The sequence below is a fragment of the Mesocricetus auratus genome, unplaced genomic scaffold, assembly GCF_017639785.1.
Source record: "Mesocricetus auratus isolate SY011 unplaced genomic scaffold, BCM_Maur_2.0 Super-Scaffold_100691, whole genome shotgun sequence".
In the NCBI taxonomy this organism is placed as follows: domain Eukaryota; kingdom Metazoa; phylum Chordata; class Mammalia; order Rodentia; family Cricetidae; genus Mesocricetus; species Mesocricetus auratus.
Window position 1 is genome coordinate 2114072 of NW_024429267.1, and position 17886 is coordinate 2131957.

A 17886-nucleotide genomic window follows, 5' to 3' on the forward strand; every position below is an offset into this window, starting at 1 on the left:
AATGTACCATCTGCAGACCATTTATTTCCTCAATAGTGGAGACACTATTATTCATCAGCGCTCAACTGTTACGAGTCACAGAAACCAAATTCAGTCAACAGCAGCACACAGGGAATGTCCTAAGGATATAGGTGTACTCTATGGAACCTGAGTGTAGTTCTATTGCCCTCTGAAATGCACCGGATCCAGGGCTTGGAGCTCTGCCAAAATTCTGAGGTGTTTTTTTTTTTTCCGTTGCTTTTCTCTCTTATGTTAAAAAAATCTAACTCAATTTTGGATTCTTGCTGAGAGACTGACTGGCCTAGCTGTTGTCAGGGCCGTCCAGAACACAGGCAGAGAAGAAGAGCTCATGAGGTATGAAGTCCTCTGTGGTATGGAGGACCTGCCCCTCAAGTTTCACAGCCAAACCTTAATTTTGTCACACATTGCAAAATGAAAGCAAGAGCAGTCCATGATCCACTCTGGCCCAAGACTGTTTGTGACTATATAGCTGTTTCTCAACTGAAGGTGGAAGACAAGGGTCCAAGAAGAACAGCCTTGTGCTAGACCTGTATGGCCACTGGAATCTAACAGCTGGCTGGTGATCAACTGGAATTCCAGCTAAAGGCTGGATTCATATTTGGTAACCTAAGATCTCACCAAGGAGAGAATATGAGGTGATGCTGATCATTCTAAAGCTGAGTACGGAAAGATGACAGGCAGCACGGAACTCTTGGCTGTGACTAAACCTAGAGTCCCAGCTTGAGCTTCAGGCCCTGACTGAGCACAGTGCAGCACTTTATTTTCTGAACCTGTCCTGTGTACTCTGCTTCTACATACTAAGGCTCCTGTGCTGTACTCTGGTTCCCTGTCTGCAGGTTCAACAGGAAATGTTGGTCAAATGCTTGCTAGTTTCACACACTCGCAAACTAAGCAGAAAAAGAAGAGAAATATTCAAGTGTATTTCTTTTCAAGATAAAAACTTTATTTTACAATTTTATAAAGCAGCTTTACATTAAGCACAAACAAACCATTTAACTTTGTATAGAAACAAAATACCTTTCCATTTGAAAAAATCAAGTTTCGCTGTATATAAAACTAACATGTGCACATTGTGCTTGAACTGCAAAGTCTGTACAGCTTTACAGAGGACCACCCTTCAGAAGGGCATCCGGTAAACACGTTATTGCATATTTGACACATGGCATATACCCCACATGTACAATGGAGGAGAAGCGAGGAAATAATTACAGGAACGAAAACAGCAGCTTTTGGTGAGAGTCTGTACACCAAAAAAGAAAGAGTCCCGCCACATCTGGAGAGTTGTGCTTGTGTCATTTCTGCACTTGCTCATGGATGCTGCGTGGCTCTTGAGTGAAGCCATTATATACAGTAACTCATAAAGGGCCAAACCTGCCCTTTGTTTAGAAACTTTTGGCTGGTTTTACTACTAAAATGGCAACAGATTCAACATGGAAGCTAACTCAGGTAAGTGAATCAAACCAGTATTTTAAAAGAAAAGTTTAAAGAAACACAACAAAAACTTAAAATACCCTCCCCTTTCCTCTATACTCAGGATAAGTAAACATTTACATGATTTAAAAACCCAGGAAACTTTGTAGATTTTTCTGGAGGCAAAAATGCATGGGTCCCAGGCTGTGCTCCTCTACACAAACCCAGCTCTCCCGAAGCAGCATCACCCCATCTGTCAAACATGCTGCAGATCCCACTGTGCAGGCAGACTTCCTGCACACCTAGAGTCTCGTTTTGTAAACTCCCAGGTGACAGAGGCATCCTCAAGTCTGAGAAGCCAAGCACTGACAGTGCTGTCACAGGCTCAATGTGACCTCTTAGGGAATTCAGGGATCACAAGTCAAGTAGCTGTTGCAATGTGGAAGGCAGTGGAAAAGCAACAGCAGTGAACTGCCATTTCTACATCAAAAACAAAATAAAACAAACTTTCCCTCTTCAGTGGAAAAGGACAACCACATTGGTAAGGCACTGGTGTTTGTCACAAAAGCAGTACCATGATGATTTCACTGACCCTTCTCATCTGAAGACCAGTATGCAAACATAAAGCAAAGTTGGGACCACTATAATAACAAATCTGATAGAGTTAACAGTGCTCCCAGGTAGGGAAAGCTCGCTTTGAACATCAGTATTGAAAATAAAAAGGGAGTCATCATTTTTATTGCTGAGACAAATATGCATGTTCAGACCTTGCTGAAACACCTCTTGTGTGAAAATCACAATGGTAAAAGCTAGGGAACCTAAAGACCACACTGGTTTCGCTGTAGGTAAAATTAAGGTGTAGTCATATAAACTGGGAATTTATACTTATTTTTCAAGTTTAATATTGTCTTCATCTTCAGTACAGATCTTGTCTCCTTTGATGTCCATGTAATTTACATATCATTTGTCTTTGTGTGTCTATGCATCATATACATATACATATGTATATGTATATATATGCCTATTTCACTAGTACTTGGTAACGGAATTCAACAGAAGTTCATACAATGTGTCGGCAAATCGATCTTAAACATGCATCTGACAGATAGCATGGATAAGCTCCATTGTTTGTGCCTAGAAAGTGTGAGATTCATGTTACCTAACTATCTCCATATTATCACACCATAAACAAAAACCAGGGCAAAACCAATCCTTGTTGCTTTTACCTAATGCCTGAAGCCCTATAACAGACATTGTCCATGGCATGAGAACTCTGAAACCCTTACAGATTCGATGACACAAAGACAGCAGACACAGTAGAATCTCTTCTGTTTCAATGCTGGAATCATTCAAAATTAAGTTTTGGAGAAACAGTGAGGGCAGAAGCAATAATGTAAAAAGCGATGATGACAATTCAGGCAGGAAAAACTTTACTGTGACTCCTAACATACCCTAACATGACCCAGTAATTTTCCTTTAAGGGGGGGAAAAAGTCCTAAAAGGGATGATGGTAGGCTTCAAATCATTATGCCTGTCACATATTAGGCTTATAACTAACATTCTGGGTACTGTCCTCAAATGGACAAAACCACCAAAGTGTAGTATGAAATGAAATGCAACATTCTAGACAGTGACAAAGACATATTGCATTGGGCAGAGGTGGGGAAGATGATTATCAGACTTTTACTGATTGTAGATCAAGTTTCATAAAACATAGCATGTCTGTAATTTCTTGTGCAGTCAACAAGTTTCATTTTAGTTGTGCTTATGTTATGTGACCATGAGACCTGAACACAGGCTGTGTTTAAATATACATAGTTCAAGAAAACCATAATTCAAAACATTTTCCATATATAATTGAACAAATGCAACAAACGCTCACTCCTTCCCAAGAAATGAACCTACAGGAAAGAAACACTGAAAAAACACAGTTGACGATCCAGGCTATACGCACATGTTTACTGCAGTACAGCACACTGTTTTCTAAAAGCCTGCTTTCAGCATAAATATAAATAATCACATTTTAAAAGCACTCCATACTAAGTTTTAGGTAAGTGCTGAGCAACAGGCTAGCAGCGGCCACTTACCATTATCTTTCACAGACTGAGAATGACTCTGCACGGAGGCCTAAGTGATGAGCAGGGCAGAGATCACATCTTTGTTCAGCACACTGACTAAACGCTTTCAGGGCCTACATTTTAAACACCTGACACACAGAATGCAATAGTTTCAGAAGACTAACTTTAAGGGTCTCTTCTCACATTGCTGTGACCCGCAAACCCCGGACACACACCATTTTAAATGTGCAACGCGCTGCTGAGCTCTGCTGCTGACACAGAGCTCAGTCCTTGAGTTCAGAAGGGGCTGGAATGCGCTTTTGGTTTCGAGCTCTAGTTGTGCTTTGCCCTGCTGCCTTTAAGGTAGCTTTTCCACCTCTTGACAAATTCTTTGAAGATTGGAGACTCATCGATGGTACTGAGCAGCTGCAGCTGGTTGATGTGGGTGGTGTGATAGTCCCAGCGGGCCAGGTTGGGAGCAATACCCAGCATGAAGTGGCGAAGGTCATAGATAGTTCCAGAACCAGTATCATACAAGGGCAGCATGGCTTTAAGAGATTCCATGCCACGCTCATACAAGGACCTCGCCTCTTTCCCAAGCTTCTCTCCTGCTGTTTCTTTTAGGTCATACAGCCCAATTAAAGAATACATAAAGCCATTTAAAACAAAAGAGCTAGGTGTAGTTGGATATTCTTCATACCAGTCATGTTTATTCATGAACACTGCTTTAACTCCATGCTGTTCTGACAGAAGCTTGTATGGGGCTGTTGCCCTTAAAGCTGAACTGAGGAATGTATGGTCTTTTGTCAGAAGATAGGCCCTGACTAATGTAGACATGGCTTGCCCTTGTGCCATAGCAGAGTACCACCCTGGTTCTAAAGACTTAAACCCTTCCCCTAACTTCCGGGTCACCATAATTGGCCAGCCACCTTTCTCATCCTGGTTCCTTACTAGCCAGTCACTAGCAGCAAAGAATGCAGCCATGTGGGCTGTGGTTGAGATGGTAATGTTGTCCAGGAATCCCTTCCCTTTTGCAATCAACCTAACTACCTTTTTGGGCATGATTTTGGTTGGCTTGACAGCTTTTGTGTTGGAAAGACCCACTCCTTTCCTGAGGTCAGTGACCAGGTCTCTGGTAACTGTACTCCACGAAGTTCTGGGCCCAATGCCATAGTATATGTCCCTGTCTTTAAAAGCAATTAGCTGGGTGTTTGAAACATAGTGCACAGTGAAGAGCTGATTCTTTTCTGTGGTCTCCAGAACCACAGACACACTCCCATTTGTTAAGAGCTTGAGGTCAAATGAAATAATGAAGTCTTTTGTGTTTCCCAGATGTAAAGACACACCTTCACTGGTTTCTGTGGGGAACAGACCAAGGACTGGTTAGAATAAAGTATTTTTATACTTGAAACTTAATTGCAGTTTATTCATGATAACTACTAACCACACAAAATTAACAGTGTTGTGTCACCAGATTTTTGCTAAGTAGCAAATCTGGTGACATGAAAGTTTCTTGCATTGCCTCTGGTTTACAGAAATGATTCAGAGCAAATAAGAATTGTTGGTCAAACTGTCTTTTCTAGACCTCATGCCAAGTGGTCAAGAATCACTGATTATTCTAATAAACTTATTCCATAGAAAGGAGGAAAATAGCCAAAAGCTGGTTCAATGCATATCATTACAAGAGAGTTCTAGAAAGAATAGTGTATATGAAATTTCTTTCTTTCTTTTTTTTTTCCGACACAAGGTTTCTGTGTGTAGCTTTGGAGGCTGTCCTGGCACTCACTCTGTAGACCAGGCTGGCCTCAAACTCACAGAGATCCACCTACTTCTGCCTCCTGAGTGCTGGGATTAAAGGTGTACGCCACCAATGCCCAGACTGAAATTTCATTTCTAATGCAGTTGGTATTTCTTGCCTTATATTCTAAGTGTTTTATATTCCAGACCTTATATGATGCCTGCTTAGCCATGAGTGTACACTGTTCTACTCTCACTTTACAGATGTGCAACTAAGAGACACAGTCAAGTAACCTACCAGATACAAAGGACAGAACCCACTGTCCAGTCTGGTTCTTAATTTGATGCTGAAAAGTATTTATTTTTTCATATTCTCTGGAATTATAAACAAAATTACTGGAAATTAAACAATGAACTTGTGTACAAGATAAAGAGAGGGAAGGAGAAAGTACACTTTGAAGTTAAAAATCCTTCACAATTCGTGCTCAACCAGCAGCTCTGAAAAAGCAAAACAGACCTTCCCAAGTCCCAGTTTCTTCAAGTGTTGGCAGAGACAGTATCACTTTGAAGGTTAATTTTGACAATTTAAAGAAGTCAGTGACTTAGAACAGTGATAAATGCTGGTGACTATTCCCACTGATTACCACATACTAACAAAACAGTAAAAGCTGTTTTATTTGACAAATTGTGAAATATGAAATTTCTCTTGTATAGCCAGAGTGCAGTGATGGTTGGCTCTAACAATTACCAAAAGACACTGTGCATATTAAAACCAACTAGCAGCAAAGATGACATCATACACACACACACACACACACACACACACACACACACACACACACACACAATGCATACAGCACAAACTTTAAATCATCAAAAGGGAAATATGAACACCTTCTTCTGTGTAACCTTGGCTGTGCTGCAACTTGCTCTATAGACCAGGCTGGTCTCAAAATCAGAGATCCACCTGCCTGTCTTTGTCTCCCAAGTGCTGGGATTAAAGGTATGCACTACCTTCACCTGGTAAGAACGTCTTAATCTTTACATGGCTTAAATTTCCCAAACATACCCACATACAACTGCCATCTGGTCCTCATTCTTCTGAGGTTGGTAAAACATGGATTATTTCTGCTTTAAAGGTGAAGACCTACAGGTTTTGTGAGGTTAAACAACTACTAGTATAGCAGGGACTATGAGCCAGGTCTCAGGGCTCAAGTACAAAAACTGTGAGGAAGACAAAGGACACTGGAAATACACGCTCAAAAGAATGTTCAGTGGAGGTTCCTTCTCTCAGACCTAGCACAGGAGCAAACCTCTGCTTTCAGCAGTCCTTGAGAGGATCTGTAGCGTCACAGGAACAAAGACCAGATCAGCCTGAACAGCACTGGCTTGTGAAGTCAAGCCTCTAAATGCTGGATCCCAGCAGTACAGATACACACAGCCTGGGGCTCTTAATGACTTCATTTGATGGAGCAGACAATTATGGAAATTGTATCAAGAATGAGAACACCATAGCGGACTTATGAATCAAATAATGCCTGGGTGACGGTTTAAAAATTGACCACAATAGTAGAATCTTAGTTCAGCAAAATCCATTTTATCTGTCAAAATGTCAGCAGGCATTAGCTCACTAACTAGCACTTTCCTCCTTTCCAGTAAAAGGATATCTGGAGCTGAGTTCAACTACCTGAAACACTGCGGGATTCAGAAGTATGAAGTATGAATCATACAAGATTAAATTATACTCGGCACAGCATACTATCCTGAGTCCTATTTTTTATCATTATTAAGTATTACATATGCTTTGGCAGACTGGTTAACAATGCCCCATCTTAGTACTGGTAAAAGGAAGCTGAAATCCATTTCCTCTCAGAATTCTGGTCTAATTTTTCACTTTATTTATACAAACTGAATTAACTGACAAGGTTTAATCAATTCTCTTATTATGTCTTAATATACCACCAGATGTGTCCAAAGGATTCAGTAATGAATGGACCCTTAAAAAGTCCAATTACTAATTTTTCTAAACCCTTGACACTAATAAAGGGGATTGTCATGAGACATATAGTGACAAAGAAGTCACACCCTCAATCAGTCAACAATTGGAGTCTTCCCAACAATTATATGAAACCAGTCTTCAATTTCCTTCTTTCAACATATGTGGGAAGTTCTATAATCTGCCAGACTACTGCAGGGTCAGAGTAGTAGCATAAGAGATGGTATGGCAAACAGAAAACTCAGCAGATGAAGTTCTGAGCGCTCCTTGGAATACTGTGCTGTCTGGAGACTCCTTCCAATCTACTAATAGAAGTTTGACTTCCCGACAATTTGGATTTGCACAAGCCCATGGCCCCTACTTTCTGAGAAGTTATTTCCAGGAGCTACTGAAACTTTCTGTTTAGTATAGATGGTACATGTGTTACATTAACAAAGGAGGACCAACAGGCTGCCAATTATTTTCTAGAAACTATCACCACCACCACCACCACCACCACCAAAACCAAACAGAAGAGTGAGACTATATCAAGCTATAAAGTATAGCAATTAGCAAAATGAAAAGGCAAAAACTACAAAACAGGAGAAAAACAACTGCACACTACAGATCTGAAAAGGTGTTAATATCAACAATATGTGAGGAACTCAATAGGAAACAAAATCAATTAAAGAATACACAAAGGGTCTGAACAGACATTTCTCCAAAGTCCTAGCCATAGGGTATATGCAAAGGTGTCCATCCCTTATCTCAAGGAAAGCACAAACAAAACCACAGCAAAATGCCACCTACCATTTATTAGGACTATCAAAGACAGCACACTAACAAAAGTTCTGCTTCAGATACGAGAAGAAAGGATCCTTGTGCACTTTGAGTGGGAATGTAAATTGGTGCAGCCATTACAGAAATTTGAATAAAGGTGCTGTGCCACGCCCCCCTCCATCCCACTTCTGCATCCATACTTACCCAAGGAAATACATTTAGTATCACAAAGAGATACGTGGGTGAGAGATAACCTATGTTCACTGAAAGGTTAGTGGAAATAGCCTGTGTGTAGTGATGAGTGAATGGATAATGTGGTGTGTTTGTAACTTCCAGTTGTAAAAGAGAAAGAAATCCTGCTATCTGAGAGCTAATGCTTAGAAAGGCAGATACTTACTGAATGTGGAATTTCTACTATACTCTAATTATATTAACATTGGTAAGAAAGCTGAACTTCCAGAAATAGAATAATGTATTTAGGAATTTGGAATTGGGGGAAATAGGTAGATGGAGGTCAAGAATACAAACTTTCAGAACCTCATATGCAGCATGACAAACTGGAGATAAGACATCTCACATGCTAAGATATGCTGACATTTTCTACACTTTTAACAACATACACGCTAATTCTATGAGGTGATGGATATGGTAAGTTATCTTCTGTTTTCATGTTTTTAAAAGATTTCTATTAGTTTTAACTATGTATTTGTGTGTGGGATGGTGTATAAGAGTGCAGGTACCATGGAGGCTAGGGGCATCAGATGCCCTGGAAGAGGAGCTATAGTGATTATAAGCCACCTGACATAAGTGCTGGATTCCAACCCTGTGTAAGCTACCTATCTTGATCCTGGTAGCCAATCTACAACATGTATCTGCATCAAAGCATCATATTGTACACCTTGAATATATACAAATTCATTGTCAGTTACATTCATAAAGCTGGGAAAACAGAACAGCCTTTAAGTCAGTATCTTCACATAAAGCATAAGCTACCACCATTTATTCATTCCTCATCAACAGGTTTCTACATCAAATAGAAAACAGTACTGCTCAAACCTGGATGAATGCTGAGAGATGAGGGTCAGGCAGGAAAAAGGGGGGAGGGGAAGTACTCAGCAGAAGCTGGGAGAAACAGCTAAACAAGAGAAAGGAGGAGGACAGATCACAAAAGTGGAAAGAAAAGAATGCTTTGGGAAAGTTAATTACAAGCATGAGGTTCTACATCATTCAATTTGAAAATTTAAAAGACAGCCAGATATGGTGGCACATGCCTGCAATTTCAGCACTGAGAAAGAGGCAGAAAGAGCAAGAGTTCAAGGTAATCCCATCCTCAACTACATAGTGAGTTTGAGGCCAGCTAAGGCTATTCTGAGACTTCATTTCAATCAATCTATCTATCTAGATATAGATATCTCTCTATATCTATAGATTTTTTAAAAAGGAAAACATTATTTAATAAATAAAAGTACATTGCAGACTTATAGAATGGTCCCCACCATGTGTGTGTGTTGGTCTTTTTAAGGCTGGGTCTCACTATGTAGTTCAGGCTCTCTGGAACTCATGGCCTTCCTGCTTCTGCTTCCTAAGCACTGGAATTACAGGTGTACTAATCCTGCTTATAAAAATCATTCTCTCCTCAAAGTGATTTTGTTCCCCTTTGGGGAAATAGAAACTCCTTTGGGGAAAAGGCCAAGAAAGAAAAACAATCTCCAGTTCTCTAGAGCCCCAGCTTACTAACACCTACTCTTTTAAGAATAAGTCTCAACTTCTCAACGATGCTCCGGACTGTTTCCCACAAAGCTGTATTTTCTAAAAATGTCTCATGCCTCACAGCCATGTTTCAATGATACTACCTTACTTCCTTGACTCTTGCTCTCATGTAGCTGCAATCATTCTCCCTCACCCTTACAGTACAGCTCCCAGAACACCCAGAATAACAATGTATGCCACTCCTAGCAACTAAAGGCCATCCCCTCTTTGCAAGGCACTAATGTTCCTAAATGCATTACTCAAGGCCCTATAGGATGTGTGGATTTGTATTTTGGCTTTCCAGGTCTATCATCAAAAAAGAACAAGGAGAAAATACAAAGGAGGTCTTACTCTCTTTCTTCTCTTTTATTTACCTATTCCAGGTTGGAGGGAGGAGAAATGAGCTCTGAACCTGACAAAATTTCATTAAGTCTGAGGTGCTAAGATTATTTCACTGTCTTTTTAAGTAATAGACTCATTAATTCTCATGGATATTGATTAGTACAGGAAAATACATTACATCCCAATTAATGAGACTGTCTTAGTAAAAGGGAAATGCTGCATAAGGTTAATATGATCTTATAAATGGTTTTATTAATGAAAATGGTTTTAAATGAAGTTTCAGATGATTTAGTACATTAACAAAATTCAGTATGAGAGCAGGCCTGTTTGGTAATGCTATAATTTCTTGGAAAAAATAAAATGCTACTGGCTAAAAAATATGCAAAGGAAAGGATGGCTCTTGCAGTTAAAACAAAATTTAACCTAGGGCAGAATCACTTAAAAATTCAACTCTGCTATGCAGACATTATAAGCCAAAGAAGATTGAGGATGTACTCAGTGGCAGAATGTACAAAGTCCTGGGTCAGATTCTAAAGCAAACCAGAGAACTTCATTCCAGGGGATACAGACCCCAGGAGGCACACAACAGTTCTATCTACGTTTTAGCATCACTCTATAGCTCGATTCTTCACACAGTAAATTAACTCCTTTTCATAACACTGTCCTTTTTTGTCAGATGTTCCTTTTTGGAGGATTTCACTTAGATGACTTCTTTTATGTATGTAACATAAAGAAAGGACTTGCTATTATGTTTTTAAAAAATGCTTAAAAAATTTAAGGGCACACCAGTTTGCTGTAAGTCAATTTCAATGTACGACACATACAATATGAAACTCACCTGGAGCAATAAACTGTTTAACATTGGTGGATCTAGACTTGTCAGCCACACTTGCCATGAAGCAGCCCTTGGGCACGGTCCATTCTGTAGGTCTAACATTTCTGTCCCTTTCTTCTGCTGTCTCGTATACCTCTATGTGAGGGGGTTTCTCAGTTAGATTCTTACTGTAATGACTTAGTCCATACTGTGCAATCTGGATTGGGTAGAAATAGCCTTGAGGTCCCCATTGTGTAGATAATGGCACACCTATAAAAAACAAACAACAAATCACTAGACAGTGAGGAGCCATTCCAAGGACTACTCTTCAATGTTGCATGTCTAAGAAATGTTTTAGGGGTATCTGCAACTTGAAGCTTTTTTTCTTCTTTCATGCTGTGTGTTCTGTTCTACTGATCAATCTTAATTCTTACACTGATTATATATTATTGTGCATCATTGTAATCACTCATTTTTAAAAAGATTATTCATATATAAACTAATCTTTTATTAAGTGATGAAATATTTAACTTTGGGGGACTACATATTAAAGAAAGAGTACAGGTGTTAGAAAGCTTACCAGTAGCCTGGGTCAAATTGCCTGTCTAGTCCCTGTATTAGTAGTTTTTATTGGTGTGTGTGTGTGTGTGTGTGTGTGTGTGTGTGTAGGGATTAAACTCTACGCCTTGCACATGTTAGGCAAATGCTGTATCACTGAGCCACATCCCTAGTTCAGTAACTATATTGTTTTGAAGCACAATTTCTAGAGATTGGTGTCATGACCTCACTGATGAGATTCTGAGTCAGGTTAATGGAATAATCCTATTTATTCAGGCTGGTCTTATTGCTGCCTTTAAATCACACCAACTGGAAAGCTTCAATAGGTTTATACTTCAGGTGTTGTTCTTGCTGAGACAGAGCAACAATGCAAGGTCTCTTCCCATTAAGATATGTAGTGGCTGTGCAACTAACATCTTCAGTTTCTCAGTCCTTAACACAATCAAACTAGAAAAACCCAAGTACAAGCAAACAGATACCAACCTTCAACTCCACTTATACACTTGACTCTGTCTCGGACTTCGACATTGTAGCCTTCAAAGGACATAAACACACCGTCAGGGTGGTAAGGGGCTCTCTGTGCATAGACTTTGGAATAGCTATGAGAGAATTCAAATCGATCATAGCCATCATACTGGACCACCTTTCCGTAAACGTCAAAGTATTTCTCTACCCAAGTGAATGGAAGAAAAACTTCATTCCCTTCTCGTCTCCCTTTAATTGTGTGTTCGTCATTTATGAGGCAGTCAATCTCCTCATATTTGAGCCCTAACACCTTACTTCCCCCATTGCTATTGAAACCACCAACGATAGGGGGTGCTTTCTGTTGCTCCTGAGGAAATGCCTCCTCCTGCTGCTGCTTGGCCATGTGGTTGGCATAGTGGTTACTTTCAGATGCTGCTGTTCTTTTTTCTAATCCATCCACTCTGAATCCACCACTCAAGTGCCGAGGAAACTGGATTGCTTTGTCGCTGGAACATTTATTCCACAAAAGTACTGTGACCAAGGTGAATAGTGCACAGATGATAATCAAAGTCTTATAGTTGACCCGAGCTGCCAAACAACGCATATTCAGACCATACCTACAGAGGCAAGAAGAAAATCATGCAGAGTAATCGCTGACATTTCCTAGGTAAGTTTGCTTCATTTAAAATACAGTTATTCAATGTGCATATCACGACAACCAAATGCATGTAATCTGATCATATTTAAAACTATGACCCAAACTTTCCAGCATAGGCAAAGGTAAGAGACAGACTGCTCAGCACAGTCCTCTAAAGCTTAGATGCCCAAATTTTCATTCTTGGCTCCTTTGTTACTTTAGGATTTTTTTTACTATGCTCCTTATATTTAAAGTAGTTAAGACCAAACACCTTAAAGAGTTTACATCCTAGAACTTTTAGTAGCTGTCTGACAAACAACAACAAAATGTAACATCTTTGTAACTCTTGGGCCTCCCTTCTTTCCTCTCTGTTTTATATGCTGACAGGCCTTCCAGTATCAGTCTGCAAGGTTCCTTATCTCTGTTCATTCCAGGGATATCTCTCCCAGGCATCAGGTCTTAATAGGAACTTGCACACTGATTATCCCCAAATTCTCTTTCAAAGTTTGATTTTCTTTGTAACTACAGATACACGCACACACTCACATGTATTGGCACACCAGAACCAAGAGTTAACCCAAGCAACCAGCATCTTTACTTGGAAGCCAAATAAGCACTTTAACACTGACAGCTTCATTTTGATCTTCTCCCTCAACCCACCCACCCTTCCATCACTCAGAATAAAAACTTTGATTCCTATTTGCTTGCTCAGGACCTAACTGACCAACGTCTCTACTGTCATAGTGGCAAAGCCATGGTCATTTTTCACATGCAGCACTTCAGCACTGGCCAAACCGCCCCCTCTTTTTCTACCCACACCTAGCACTCCACTCCCAAGTCTGTTCTCAACACAGCAGTCAGAATATTTTTAAAATGCCAAGTCAACATGTTGGGTAATGGTCATGTACACTTTTATTCCCAGCACTCAGGAGGGAGAGGCAGGTGAATGTCTGAGTTCAAGGCCAGCCTGATCTATAAAGCAGGACAGCCAGGGCTACCCAGAGAAACCCTGTCTTGAAAAAGAAAAAAAATTAAGCCAGCTATCACTCTAGTACTCAAGGGAGAAGACATTAATGCTGATGGCCCTGCTGACCATATGGCATACCAGCCAGCTATGATGGTATATAGGGATCATTGAGGAACATGAGAAATTATGTGTTAGTTCTATGTGTGTTATATGGAACACTTGAGATTGCTCAGAGTAAAGGATGTAAAGCATAATTATTTTTGCCACAGTCGCTCTGAAATTTTAATGTGCAGTGTGGTTCCACAATTATTTTTTGTTTGTAATTTCTTCTCACTTTCCCCACAATATACCTTTTTAGGCAGGATAAAAAGAGCAAATGCTTAAATGAAAATATTTTGTGAAAAAATAAATGAAGAATTTCAGTTAAGGAAGTTAATGGTGACCATATAACCCACTCATTTCTTCCAATGCTTAGAGAAGGTAAACTTTAAGCCACCGAATGCCTAAAATTATAATTCCAACACCTTTTAAAAAGTTTTTTAAAAAATTATGTGTAAGTGTGTATGTCTTTGTGTGGGGATGTGCACCTGAGTGTGGGTACCCAGAGAACGGAAGTGTCTGGTAACCTGCTGCTGGAGTTACAGGTGGTTGTGAGCCACTTGATATAGGTGCTGGGAATTGCCCTCTGGAAGAGCTTATAATCACTGAGCCATCTCCCAGAACTTCTGCTCCCACTCTTAACAATCTGGCAAGATGCAGATTGTATTCAGATTAGCTTCAAAGTCTCAGGGCAGTACTGCACTGTCTTATCATAGTTATAGGTTTGAGTGCAGTCTGATACCTGTCACTGTGGACATGACTTCATTATGGAGCTTTTGTTCATCTCATGATTTCTACAGTTTTAAAAGGAGGGCATGCTGGCTGATTGTTTCTGTATCAGATGTGTCCTTTCAATCCGGTATTCTCCTGTGGCTCAATGGAAGTGCTGTCTTTGTGTCTTTCTACATGCTACAGAGTTCCTTTTTAAAAATAAAAGTCTCTGTGATTACTTCTATTTATTCCACTGGCATTTTTCCTGGTTATTTTGTCTCTTTTTCTTACCATTAAGTTTTCCTACTATATATCTGGTGACCTCATATCAGATTCTCTCCATTAACTATAAAGATGGTCTGCTTTTTGGGTAGACAGAACTCGAGTCCGGAGAGGATTGAAGAGAGATAGCTCTGTTTGGGTCAAGCAGGTGCTAACAGCAGTACTCTTCTTCTAGGTGAGAGCTGGAAGGCAGCAAGCAATCTAACTGCAGGTAATCTAACTATCAAAACAAAGAAGGCTTTGGAAGCTTAGCCATTTCCAATTTCTGTATAGAAAATCTACCTGTTGTTTCACCTGGAATCAATGCCCGTACCTGCAGTCCAAATACAGGGACAAGTGAGGTGATGTCTGGAGAGGTGAGAAGAAGTTGCAGTTGGGCCTTCTGGTACCCAAACAAAGGTCTGCCCAACTGTCATCCTTTGGCAGTCCTCTTAATCACTTAAGCCTCTTAATTTCCTGTTTCTAGACATTTTATTTCAGTGGAACATCAAAAAGGAAAGGAGGCAAAGATCTGTGGATATCTTGAAAATATACATAGAATTTAAAAGCTGGGAATGTAATATAAGTTGAATATCTGAAATGCTTGAGACCAGAGGGGCTGGATCTTTTCTGGTCTTTGGATTTCTGCATGCATATGATATCTTGGAAATGGGACTAAATCTAACCACAAAATCCATTTGCATATTGTACATATACCAAGACTGAAAATGAAGTTTATGTAATTTTTTGATTCTTATGTACTTTAGAATTTTATGTAATTTAAAAATATATTTAGCCTATGTGTGTTTGTGCACTACATATGTGCAGATACTCTCAGAGACCACAAGAAGGTGTTGGACCCCTGGAACTACAGCTGATGGTTGTGAGCTGTTCGATATGGGTGTTGGGAAGCCAAACCAGGTCGTCTGCAAGAGCAGTAATGCTTATAACTGCTGAGCCTTCTCTCCAGCTCCAAATTTTATATAGTATTTTTTGACGATTTTGTGCTAGAAGTAGTTTCATGGTGTGGAATTTTTTATTTGTATCATCAAATCAGTGTTCAAAAAATTTGGATCTAGGAGACATTTAAGTGATAATCAATAATGTTTCATCATTTATATCACTACTATGAGAAAATGTATCAAATGATTTAAAACAAAATAGCATGAAGTATGGTACAAGCAATCTGTCAAAGATCATATATTTATAAATTAAAGATTTCCTGAAGTTGTAATAAAGGTAAACTGAACAGAAACACCTATGTGTTATCATTTATATAATGTATCAACTATGCCTGAAAAGAGAGGTATCAGGTGTGCAAGGCAGCTCTGGTCATAAGCTTGATAAACCTGAGTTTAATCCCCAGAACTCATGTAATGATGTAAGGTGAGAACTGACTCCACAGTTGTCCGCTGATCTCCAGTATTACACTCCAACCCCAACATCATGGCACACACAATAATAATAAAATTAAACATAGAAATATAAAAGTCTTTGTTATATTTTTGAGGAGTGTCTTTCCTCCTCTACCCAAATATGAGTAATTGTTTATAGAATTATGACAAGGCACATGATGGAAAAAACTAAAACACCATATTTTAATATACTTTTAATAACCTTAATGCCAAGACTTATATTTGATAACATTTCTTACTAAAAAAATGTTGGTACTTCTTAGAGAAATGGATGATTCTAGGTGTGGAATCATAACAGACAACAAGTAAACTTTCAAAAATCAATGGAATCATAACCCATGGCTCAAAAAAGCTGTAGAGACTGGGTATGGTGGTTAGTGTCCAAGACCCCAGCACTCTAGAAGCTAAAACAAGAAGATTTTTGAGTTTGAGACTAGCTTGGGCTACACAGCAAGGCCCTGATCAGAAAAAAGTTAAGAGGGTATTATATTACATTATAGCATATTGATAACGGTTAAATCTGACCAACAGACATATTGTATACTGCTACATACTTATATGTATAAACATTTCCACAATTAAAAAAATACAGCACTGGGCTGCTAAAAGACATAGTGGTCAGCCTGAAAGTTCCTCTTTCCTATTTGTGAAAAATTGTGAGAATCACTAGGGGTGGTGGCACTGGAAGGCAGAGGTAGGTGTGAGTTCAAGCCAGCCTGATCTACAGAGCTAGTTCTAGGATAGAACAGTCAAGGATACACAAAGAAACTTCATCTCAAAAAACAAAACAAAACAAATTGTGGGAATTACATCTGGTTAATTAAAACACCTGGGTTCACTAATAACCCACAAGTATCAACACTACTCAAAAATGAAAAAGCCAGACCAAAATAACAGGCCATCTTCTAAAATGTCAAAAAACAGTAACTTAACTTTCAGAACTATACTTCAGAATGAACTAATCGCCCCAGTCAACAAAGTATTCTATTTCCTATAAGGCCAATTAGTAATGTAGAAGAGAAACATCAGCAAATCAGGATTATATAATCCTTCATGAAATGATAATCATAGGCTGCTTATGAAGGTATGACTGTTATAACCTGCTTTCTTATTAACCGATTAGGAGGGCGGGAGGGAAAGAGGGAGGGAGGGACGGAGGGAAGAAGGAAGAGGCCAGGTGGTAGTGCACACCTTTAATCTCAGCACTTGGGAGGCAGAGGCAGGTGGATCTCTGAGAGTGAGAGGCCTGCCTGGTCTACAGAGCCAGTTTCAGGACAGCTAGGGCTACACAAAGAAGCCCTGTCTTGAAAAACCAAAACCAAAACAAACAAACAAAAACATATCAAGCAATTAAATTTCTTATCATTCCTAGGTAATGAGTAGAAGAAATAGATGGATACATATTCAAGTGGACTGGTTAAGCATTTAGTCTCCAGTCACTATGAAGCAGGCAAGAAAGGCACTAGCCTGAAGAGCCAGGGAGACCAGGGGAGCAGCTGTTCCAGCGGCAGGATCAGGTAAAACAGGCCCTGCTTCTGGGCCTGTGTTCCAGTGCCTGGGGATCACCTGGGAACTGCACAGAGCTTCCAATCCCGGCAGGAGCCAAGCACCCCAGATTCCAGGTTTTCTCTCCCACCAACGAGACCAGGAAACTAGCTGATCCAGGGAGACCAGGGGAGCAGCTGTTCCGGCCAGATCATGTACAACAGGATCCAGCAAAGGGTCCAGGGGACCAGGTGGGAGGCTAAGCACCCCAGATTCCTGTTCTTCTTCTCCACGCACGGGACCAGAACGAGGACAAGGAATAGAAGAACTACCAGATTATTGGACTTGCTAGCACCCACCAAAAGGGAACTCTGGTCCCCTAACCACCAGACGAGTAAGGGGC

General features: G+C 39.9%; 1 protein-coding gene across 2 annotated transcripts in view; it reads right to left on the bottom strand.

Moving 5' to 3' along the window:
* Window positions 1–942: 942 nt before the first annotated feature.
* The window catches only part of Glce (glucuronic acid epimerase), a 75758-nt gene continuing 58814 nt past the window's right edge, over window positions 943–17886 (bottom strand). For both annotated transcript variants that reach the window (XM_005075581.4, XM_021230411.2), the window contains 3 exons: window positions 11927–12525; window positions 10910–11155; window positions 943–4846 (listed from right to left, as the gene is read on the bottom strand). In XM_005075581.4, the coding sequence (XP_005075638.1) occupies window positions 3822–4846; window positions 10910–11155; window positions 11927–12512 (1857 nt within the window). In that variant the 5' untranslated portion in view covers window positions 12513–12525 and the 3' untranslated portion in view covers window positions 943–3821. The remainder of the gene's footprint in view (window positions 4847–10909; window positions 11156–11926; window positions 12526–17886) is intronic.